The sequence below is a fragment of the Populus trichocarpa genome, chromosome 7, assembly GCF_000002775.5.
Source record: "Populus trichocarpa isolate Nisqually-1 chromosome 7, P.trichocarpa_v4.1, whole genome shotgun sequence".
Lineage (NCBI taxonomy): Eukaryota > Viridiplantae > Streptophyta > Magnoliopsida > Malpighiales > Salicaceae > Populus > Populus trichocarpa.
The window spans coordinates 2,569,381-2,580,258 of record NC_037291.2 but is presented as its reverse complement, the minus strand read 5'-3'; the positions used below and the strand labels follow the sequence as shown (position 1 = coordinate 2,580,258).

The following is a 10,878-nucleotide window of genomic DNA, read 5'->3' as shown; positions in this document are numbered from 1 at the left end:
AAAACTCTTCGAAAACACATCCTCTTGTTGCTCTCTCTCTAGATATATACATATGTTTCTCCTTTCCTCCCTGTTTTTGTTTTTGGTCACGGGACCTGTAGCAGCCCAATTGCCCGCAGAAACACATCTCACCACCCTAGCCGAATTTGGTAGAGACATAGGAAATTGCAACCAAGAAATAATAAAAAAACACACACAAATCCCCGTTAACCTTGTTGCCCTTGATGCCATAGCCTATCAACGCAACAACACCACTCCTGGGAAAAAAAAAAGGTCATCTCTCCTTGCAAACACACTCCCTTATTCTTTAAAGCTACATTACAGTGCCATACCCATCTCTTATTTACTTTGTCTTTGACATATTATTATTGTTGTTGTTATGTAGTGTCACATTTTATTTTCTTGCAAGCAATTGTAAGACCTAGCTATAGCTGTTGGTATGTATGCCTGGTATATAGCTGCTGGTGCTGGTCCTGGCAAAAAAGAAAGAAAAAACCCTCAATACCCTCGAGAAAAATAATAGACATGCAATTAAAAACAAACCCTTTTTGATTTAAGGACTTTTGTTTATGGATTTTAGGTTTAATTAATTAAGGGGTTCTTATTTGATTTTGGATCAGATAGACCGCGCCTTCTAGGTCATGCATGTTTCACGTGATGTTGATCGTGTGCAAAATCTGGTTGTGGGTTTTGGATAGTGTGAATCCATTATGGGGTTCTTACAATTACCGTAACGATTAATGGTGAAATGATGTTAAGGCAGGGTTCAATGGCACATTTTGTATCTGGGTTTGGTGGGTTAGGGTTTTAGCTGATAATCTCTGCAAAAAGATCGAGTCTTTGAGGTGGGTTTTTGATTTCAAGGATCTGAGCCTTCTTTAATTTTTGTTATCAATTAATTTATAATGTTTGTTTTGATTAATGTGTTGTCTTGTTGCGCTGCATTGTCTTGGTACTGTAGCAGAAGCTATGTGTTACAGATTTATAATTGCAAACAGTGAAATATCGTTCAATTTTTTTCTTTCATAGACCTCTGTAATGTACATGTTTCTGCGCGATTGCATGTTGATTTCAATTTTGCAGAAACCCCTAGATTTTGATGAATTCTGTATTTGTTATTTTCTGCATTTTATTAATTTGATAGATCCAATTCAATCATTTTTTTTTAAATAATTGACTTGATGGAATTTTTAATTGAATGTATTTGCAGACGATTTTCCTCTTCTTTTATATTAATATCAGCACCTGCTTTTTTTTTTTTAAGTAATTGCATATGCATAGATTATGCTCATTTAATGAGGTTAGATTTAGGGAAAGAAATGATAACACTTGGCAAATTTATTACAAATAAGCAACCATGGTAAGTTATGCACATCAGGTGACCTGGATGAGATACAGAATGAAGTGACTTTATCCAGACTGGTTCTATTATTTTATGAAATGATAGAATTTTACTGGACTAATATCGAAAAAGATAAAGAAGTAGAAATTGCAAGTAACTAGGTCTGGGATTTGGAATCATTAGGCAACTCAATGTCTTTGAGTTTTATTAACTCTAGAGAGAAATGATAACTACAGTTGTGATTTTTTAAAGGATGTTCACTTAATATAAAGGGAATGAATAGCAACAGTGAAAAATAGGGAAACGAGTATAACTTTTTTTCTTTTCTAAACGTTCTTCTGACTGTTTGATGTGTTGACCTTCACTTGAACAGGGAAATGAGTTTGGAATGACCATTACATGCTATGTGTGGCTGCAGATTTCTAGTTTAAAATATGGATGTGATTCCTTGTAACGGTGTTCAGTATGTTGGAGAATCTGATTGTGCTCTACAGAGTTCAGGGACAGATTTTACTTATGATGGGGATTCTAGTAATTTTAAACGTGTAGAACAAGTTGAGATGAATGATGGTAGAGTAAATGACTTATTGCAACATGTAGAAGAGTCTCGTATAGAAAGACAAAGTGAGGGCCAATGGACGGTGGACAAATTATCCATCTCTAAAGGTGGAGCTTCGTATTCTGATTTTCAGGTAGAGAGCCAAAGGTTATCTTGTGATTCTCAGGATTTTGAAGAAGATGGCATAAATGTACAGGATTATTGCACAGAACCCTGTACAGCCTCCGAAAACTCTAATTTAATTATTGATACCATTGAAAGTGAACCAAACGACTGTAAATACGGAGAGCCATCTCTTTCAGAGCCTCAGTGGCTAGAACATGATGAATCTGTGGCACTATGGGTCAAGGTAACTTTTTTTTTACATTTTTTATTGTCTTACTTAAATGAAATAAAAGACGCTCTTTAGCAAATGCTGCAGTTTCTTTATACATTGAAAGATGGAATTTGTTGATTTTAAGACATCACATGCCATGTGCTTGAAAATTTATCTCGAGGCTTGGATTGTGGAGCACAATCCTTTTTGGGGCTCTCCTGGTTTTGTCCTTCATTTGCTCGTTTTAAAAAGGAAGTGTTTTTTATCCGTTGTGCCGAGCTTGATTTTCATGCTGATACTTCTATGATTTTCCAAGTATAGTGGAGAGGGAAGTGGCAGGCAGGAATCAGATGTGCACGGGCAGACTGGCCATTATCAACTTTGAGAGCCAAACCAACTCATGATCGAAAGCAGTATTTTGTGATATTTTTTCCGCACACCAGGAATTATTCCTGGGCAGATATGATGCTCGTCCAACCGATCAATGAATTTCCAGAGCCTATTGCATATAGGACTCACAAAATTGGACTAAAATTGGTTAAAGATTTGAGTGTTGCACGACGGTTTATAATGAAAAAGTTGGCTGTTGCCATGCTCAATATTGTCGACCAGTTTCATTCCGAGGTATTTTTTTTACTGCTTTGCTGTTTTTTTTCGAGCTCTGATGGAAACTCATACCTTTGTTCCTGTTTCCTTGAAATTTCTTTGGTCCTTTCAAACTTGTCATAGGCTTTAATAGACACAGCTCATGATGTGATGGTCTGGAAGGAATTTGCCATGGAGGCTTCACGGTGTACTGGTTATTCTGATCTAGGAAGAATGCTTCTGAAACTTCAAAATGTAAACTCCTTTCCCCCTTGATAGTGTAGGTTCTAAGTCTTGAGATTTTTTCCTATTTCTTTCTCTAATACAACAATTAAAACTTGCAGTTTATAAAGCAAGCCTCTCCCCCACTAATTGATACAGCATTGCATTTGTTTCTTTGGTTTTTTATGCATTGATGCATGTGTTCATATAGATGGGGGAGATAGGTAGCAGTTATGAATACACTTTACTGCTTGGAAATTAAATACTTTTAGTTGCATTTCTTTGTTTATGAATTTAGTCTTATTTCATTATGTGCCAAGTTCCATGCTCAATGTGCTTTTCTTTGTAGATTGTAAAATTTAGGTGCATTTGGTCATTTCATGACTTGTTTTCACCTGGCACATGTTAGAACCAGGATTTGTTTTTATTTTGCTTCCATTTACCAATTATTTTTCCTTTGGATTAATTTAAACACTGAACAACTTCTCCCCCCCCCCCTGTTAATGATGCTGTAATGCCACTTCTCCTTCGCTGCAGATGATATTGCAACGGTACATAAATTCTGATTGGCTGCAGGATTCTTTTCAATCTTGGGTACAGCAATGTCAGGTTGCATGTAGTGCTGAATCAGTTGAATTGCTAAGGGAGGTATGTGTTAACTTGGCTGTCTACACATGTTTATTTGACTACAGGTTGTGCTTTAGGTGTAATACGCATTATGCCAAAGTTATAATAGAATAAATTTTGTTCCTTGATATGGTATGTGATATATCCATCTACGCGTTAGAATTTCTCAAAAATTGAAAAAAATATGGCAGGTTAATGTCAACATACCTAAATCAACTAAAATTAATTTATAATGCAGAAACATCCAATTCATGTTTTTGCTTCTCGTGATTAATTTTGGAATGTTTAACCAGTAACCAGTTGATGCATATTTAATGTATTTGTTATAGTTGCTGGGCTGCATGATTTGCACAACTGTATCTGATTGAATTTCATAGAAAGTGAATGCCACTCAACCTGTGGGCAGATAAACTTTCAGTAAAGTAAGCCTGTCCCTATTTTAGGTTAACCCTGTCTCATAGGTTGCTTTTTTCATGCAAGGATACATGGTGGATTGCTGGGCCATTAGGCTTCAGCTTGCACCTGTGCTGCCCACCTTCCTTTTGGTGCTAAGTTGTATCATCTTATATTTTTGTCTCCAAACATTTGTTGATTCTGGCTTTCTGTGATTCAAGGAATTGTCCAATTCTATCCTATGGAATGAAATTGACTCTCTCCGGGATGCATCAGTGCAATCGACTTTGGGATCTGAATGGAAAACCTGGAAGCATGAAGCTATGAAGTGGTTCTCAACCTCTCATCTCATAACAAGTGGCGGAGATATGGAGCAGCAGAACTATGACAGTCTCTCCCCAACCATTAGTCTTCAAGCTAGCAGGAAGAGGCCAAAGCTTGAAGTTCGTCGTGCAGAGACACATGCTTCCCAGATGGAGACAAGCAGTCCGCTTCAAACTATGACTGTTGAAATTGACTCTGAGTTTTTCAGTAATCGAGACACAGTCAATGCTCATACTTTAGAATTAGAGATTTCAAAAGAGGAGGATTCTAGGGAGGTAGCTGCACCTTTAGAATCACCTTGTAGCGTGGCTGATAGATGGGATGAAATTGTAATTGAAGCAGGAAATTCTGAGCTTGTACAGATCAAAGGTGTAGAAATGACTCCTGTTAATGAAGTTTTGGGTAAAAAAAGCATAGAACATGGGAGTAAGAATCGCCAGTGTACAGCTTTTATTGAATCTAAGGGAAGGCAGTGTGTGAGGTGGGCTAATGATGGTGATGTTTATTGCTGTGTGCATTTGGCCTCTCGTTTTGCTGGAAGCTCCACAAGAGAAGAGGCAAGTCCTCCGGTTCATGGTCCATTGTGTGAAGGTACCACTGTTCTTGGTACTCGATGCAAGCATCGGTCTCTACCAGGTTCTGCATTCTGTAAGAAACACAGACCCTGGCCGGACACAGAGAAGACCTCAACTTTGCCAGAGGATCCCCATAAGAGAAAACATGAAGAGGTCTTTCCCAGTTCAGACATCACATATTGCAAAGAGATAAAATTGGCTGGACAAGTTGAAAATCCTCTTCGAATGGAACCTGTCTCAGTTATGGATGGAGATGCCTTTCATGGAAGGAACAGCTTAACCGAGAAGCTTGAGCATCCTGACCATGATTGCAATAACTCTGAGATGCTGCACTGCATTGGCTCAAGCTCCCTTGATAGTAGCATCCCTTGTCCTGATAGTCCAAAGCGCTATTCATTGTACTGTGATAAACACATTCCTAGTTGGCTCAAGCGTGCTAGAAATGGTAGAAGTAGGATAATATCAAAAGAAGTGTTTATAGATCTTTTGAAGGACTGTAGCTCATCACAACAGAAATTGCATTTACATCAAGCATGTGAGCTTTTCTACAAGATTTTCAAAAGTATTTTCTCTCTAAGAAACCCTGTTCCTATGGATGTTCAACTTCAGTGGGCCCTCTCTGAAGCTTCTAAAGATTTTAACGTTGGGGAACTCTTGTTGAAGTTGGTTTTAACTGAAAAGGAGAGGCTCAGAAAGTTATGGGGCTTCGCCGTGGAGGAAGATATAAAAGTTTCCTCCTCTGTCATAGAAGAACCAGCAGTTTTGCCATTGGCTATTGATGGTAGCCAAGATGATGAAAAATCTATTAGGTGCAAAATTTGCTCTAAAGAGTTTCTCGATGATAAAGAGCTTGGCAACCATTGGATGGACAATCATAAAAAGGAAGCACAGTGGCATTTCAGAGGTCATGCTTGTGCCATCTGCCTGGATTCTTTTACTAACAGAAAAGGTTTGGAAACCCATGTGCAGGAGAGACACCATGTGGAATTTGTTGAACAATGCATGCTTCTACGGTGCATTCCTTGTGGCAGCCACTTTGGGAATACTGAGCAGTTATGGTTGCATGTCCTCTCTGTGCACCCTGCTGATTTCAGGCTGTCAAAAGGTGATCAGCAGCTTAATCTGTCTATGGGTGAGGAGAAAGAGGAATCTCTGCAGAAACTCGAGCTACAAAATGCAGCACCAGTGGTAAATAACTCTGAGAATTTAGGTGGTGTCAGAAAGTACATTTGCAAGTTCTGTGGCCTGAAGTTCGATTTGCTGCCTGATCTTGGCCGCCACCATCAGGCTGCTCATATGGGACCAAATCTATTCAGCTCTCGCCCCCCAAAGAGAGGTGTTCGGTATTATGCATATAGATTAAAATCTGGAAGACTTAGCCGCCCTAGATTTAAGAAAGGTCTGGGGGCACCATATAGCAGCATCAGGAACAGTGTGACTGCTGGTCTGAAGAAACGAATCCAGGCATCAAAGTCACTTAGCAGTGAGGGACTAAGCATACAGTCTAATTTAATTGAGGCAGGTACTCTTGGTAGACTAGCAGAATCTCAAAGCTCAGAGGTCGCAAAGATATTGTTTTCTGAGGTTCAGAAAACAAAACCTCGGCCTAATAACCATGATATCTTAGCTATTGCACGCTCTGCTTGCTGCAAGGTGAGCCTAAAAGCATCACTGGAGGGGAAATATGGAGTGTTGCCAGAGCGTTTTTATTTGAAGGCAGCCAAGCTCTGCAGTGAGCATAACATTCAAGTACAGTGGCACCAAGAGGAGTTTATCTGTTCCAGAGGATGTAAGAGTTTCAAGGACCCAGGATTATTCTCTCCTTTGATGGCCCTTCCAAATGGTTTAATAAGTAAACAAATTACACATTCATCTGATCATGTAAACAATGAGTGGGAAGTGGACGAGTGCCACTATGTTATTGATGTGCATGATGTTAGAGAAGGGCCTAAGCAAAAGGCTACTGTCTTGTGTAATGACATAAGCTTTGGGAAGGAAACGATACCAGTGGCATGTGTTGTAGATGAAGATCCCCTGGATTCTCTCCATGTCTTGGCAGATGGTTCTGATGGTCAAATCAGTAATTTCCCCAGGCCCTGGGAAACTTTTACTTATGTAACAGGGCCATTGCTTGATCAATCTGATAGTCTGGGCATTGAGGTATCTTTTGGTTGGTTATCAATTTTTTTAATTTTAAATTCAATTTGATTTTGATTATGGCCAATTGTATCAATGTGGAATGCACTTGTTGGTTGTTCTCCTACCTTGGAGATGATTGAACCCTAGTTGGCTACTGAGGACACTGCAATTCAAAATATAAAACACATACACTAAGACATGCATACACATAAAGATTGAGAGGAAAGGAAGAAAAACACTTTGCAAATATGCTCATGCATGTCATATAATATCCATATAATTTTGGAAATGGATTTATGTATTAAACGCACTGCCTTTTTTCTGTTCCCTCAACACCATCCTTTTTTATGTAGAGTTTGCAATTGGGGTGTTCTTGCCATTATCCAATGTGCTGTCCTGAAACTTGTGATCATGTTTATCTCTTTGACAATGACTATGAAGATGCGAGAGACATATATGGGAATTCCATGCTTGGCAGATTCCCATATGATGATAAAGGGCGGATTGTTTTGGAGGTAATTCTATTTTCTTTTTACTGTTGCAAATAGTTACTAATTACCACTCCAATGTTGATGCTCTTTTGATAGCTAAGAATGTATGATTGACTGGCTGCATATGGAATAGCTTCCTCATTCCTTGAACTTTCTATTTTCCTGCAAGATTTTTTATTGGCCTGCTGCTTTCAAGTGTGTCTAGTATGGTGACTGATACATGCTATTGTTTCTCCCTTTCATATCAATTGCCAATTTGATTCTGTATTCTGCATGTTTAATTTCTGTGCACAAGCTCTATTTGACAAGCGGATATGGCCTTTTATTTTGGCTCTCTCTCTCTCTCTGCCTCTGTGTGTGAGGCATACATGTTTTACTGGTGAGACTTGCATTTTAAACATTTCTTGCAAAATCGTGCAGGAGGGTTACCTTGTTTATGAGTGTAATAGCATGTGCAGCTGCAATAAAACTTGCCCAAACAGAGTTTTGCAGAATGGAATACGAGTGAAATTGGAAGTCTTCAAAACAGATAATAAGGTAACAAACCTTCCCAATTAGAGTTTTGCTTTCAATTGTTCACTGTTTCTATAGTGCCATATTAACTTCTGTCTTTGCTGAAATACAGGGTTGGGCAGTCAGGGCAGGGGAACCAATCCTACGTGGTACATTTATATGTGAGTACATTGGGGAGGTTTTAGATGAACAGGAGGCAAACGATAGACGTGACAGGTTATCAACTTTGGAAGATGCAATTTTGGCTCTTTTTTGTTTTCTTGCTATGTTTTGAATGTGCTTTGTTTGGCTTTTAGGTATGGTAAAGAAGGTTGCAGCTATATGTACAAAATTGATGCTCATACCAATGATATGAGCAGAATGGTTGAAGGACAGTCCCATTATTTTATTGATGCCACAAAGTATGGGAATGTTTCACGGTTCATCAACCACAGGTAGGGAAAGTTAGTTATATTCCTTGCAGTAGTCTTCTCTATGGTTCGAGAAATTTGCTTCTTGTATGCAAATGTATCAATTATCAATCTGAACCAATCAAAATCGCCCCATGCTTGATTTAACTACTTGATTTTCTGTAAGGTGAAGATGTTGGCTAGGTTTAATGCTGCCTCTCTTTAGATGTTTCAGGCGTTAGCTTGATGCCTTAATGTTATATGGATTTAGATTTGATGATTGCTGAATGTATGCACTTACATACATTTATAAGCTTGAGTTCTGTTCATATGAAAAAAGGCAATACCAAATTATCAATGCCTTCAAAAAATTTCATAATTCAAATGATGTCTCTGTGATATGATAATAATGTTATCTTTAACGGATGAAAATGTTAATAATTGATTGCTAAAGTAGATTGCCAGTTATATAGAAGAGAAGCATAAGAACAGCTAAGATCTAACATATGAGAAACATCAAGCAACTCCAGAAGGTAGTTCTTAAAAGACCTGATTGACTTTGTCGAATCAGGGAACCAAGGGGGACCATTCATGGAACCAGTACCTTCATGGCCTTTATCTCATGCAGTAGCTAACTGTTTGGCCAGAACTGCAAACCAGTGAACCTGATACCTTGTTGATTTATCCAACGAATTTTTTTATTGAACCAGTAAACAAAATATTAAAAAGAATTTTTATAGAGGGCGCTTAATATATAGATACATGTGAGGTTCTTGCTTTGAAGTATAGCTAGACATTTTGTTATAATTAAGTGACGGTTAGCAACATCCTAATGATTGCACAAGGACATCTCTATAGCCTCTTTTTTTCTAGTTTGATGGTGGGATGGTTTTGAGATTTTGCGAGAAGGGAAAAAAGGAGGTGATAATTTCATAATAGCCATAAAACACATTACCATTCACCTGCTTCTCCTTTTTAAGGAGTGGGGTCAATTCACAACATGCTCATCAAAGTTAGAAGCCTTAGCTATTGGCTTATATTTTAACGTATAAACTTTCAAATGCATCAAGATATGAAGAGAGTGTGTTATCCTATATTTTAAGGGAAGAAAAGCCTCGGGAGTGAGGTAGATGATGGAACAGGGTTTGGTAGTTGATTAGTTGTCTCCAGTCTTTTCTGGCCTGTTAATTTATCTGCATGAGGCTGTGCTTGTTGATTTACACTGGACATGTGTTTATGTTGGCAGCTGCATGCCAAATCTTGCAAACCACCAAGTTCTGGTCAACAGCATGGATTCTCAGCGTGCTCATATCGGTCTTTATGCAAGTCGGGATGTAAGTACTCTCCTTATTCCTTCTTGAATATCAATTATTGTACACGTGGAGGATCTACATACTTTTTTCTAAAAATTTTATATGAAACTTTTAAGAATATTGACTTTCTTATTAGTTCAAGGGAAGGGTATTTTGTGGGATACTTTTTGGGCTCTTTGCCCATTCATGGTGCCTGATGTAGTTGGGATTTATCTTTATGTCGATGTAGTTCAAGGCATACTGCATCTATTTGTAATAGAACTTATTGACTCAGTACTGTGTTCGGGTAGATTATTAGTACATTTCATTTATTTGGTTAACCATATCATGTGCAGATATCTTTTGGTGAAGAACTGACATACAACTATCGGTATGAGCTGCTGCCTGGAGAAGGCTATCCTTGCCATTGTGGAGCTTCCAAGTGCCGAGGCCGCCTCTATTAAATCCTAAATAATATCTTGCCCTACCCTGCTTGAAATAATGGGATGTGGAGATCCTGACATGAGAATCAGATTCGGATCTGTTCAAGGATATTATTCCTTGCTGGCATTTATTGGCTGATCAAATCATAAGCAGGTTGAGTGGATTTGGCGTCAAGCTGACAAGATATTGGCCAGGTCCCGAGCAATGGAGGCAGAGGCCTACGGTCCTTGGAGCTACAATCATCTTCGTGATGAATTTTTTTTTCCTAGTTGCCTCGGCAAGTAGCTAGTGTTTATTCTCATTTATTGATACACTTTCATCTATAAAAGAGGACGTCCGTAATTGTATCTTGGCTTGTTTGCTAGTAATGGGGTTTAGTGCAAAGTGTAGAAGGTTTTAGCCCCCCCTCCCCCGTTTTAAGATTGTAGGTACATGTGCTCTCCTGTTGTAGCTATTTTTTCATGCTAATACATAAATTACTAGTTTTCAAATAATGCTCCATAACCATGCTTACCAAGTTTCCGCATAATCGAGGTGTAAATGTTACTGGAGAAACTAAGGAAAACATGTAATGTAACCAGAGAATGCTCCTGGTTTTCCCAGCACATTTTGGTTTGCATGCGCTGGGATGGCTTGCATTGAAAATGAATTAAAAGTCATTGCTACT

At 38.5% G+C, this 10,878-nt stretch overlaps 1 protein-coding gene across 3 annotated transcripts; it reads left to right on the top strand.

Annotated features, from left to right (window-relative positions):
• LOC18101204 (histone-lysine N-methyltransferase SUVR5) lies at window positions 1–10,705 on the top strand. Of its 3 annotated transcripts, none has more exons than XM_024604881.2 (12): window positions 1–273; window positions 1,716–2,250; window positions 2,539–2,841; window positions 2,947–3,057; window positions 3,601–3,672; window positions 4,266–7,103; window positions 7,436–7,597; window positions 7,994–8,110; window positions 8,199–8,302; window positions 8,383–8,520; window positions 9,722–9,809; window positions 10,124–10,705. In XM_024604881.2, the coding sequence occupies exons 2-12, from the start codon at window positions 1,777–1,779 to the stop codon at window positions 10,229–10,231; spliced, it is 4,515 nt and encodes a 1,504-aa protein (XP_024460649.2). In that variant the 5' UTR covers window positions 1–273; window positions 1,716–1,776; the 3' UTR covers window positions 10,232–10,705. The 3 variants fall into 3 exon arrangements, with proteins under 3 accessions (XP_024460649.2, XP_024460650.2, XP_024460647.2); XM_024604882.2 differs by having other exon boundaries at window positions 2–273; window positions 3,562–3,672; XM_024604879.2 differs by lacking the exon at window positions 1–273 and adding an exon at window positions 367–845 and having other exon boundaries at window positions 3,562–3,672.
• The last annotated feature ends 173 nt before the right edge of the window (window positions 10,706–10,878 follow it).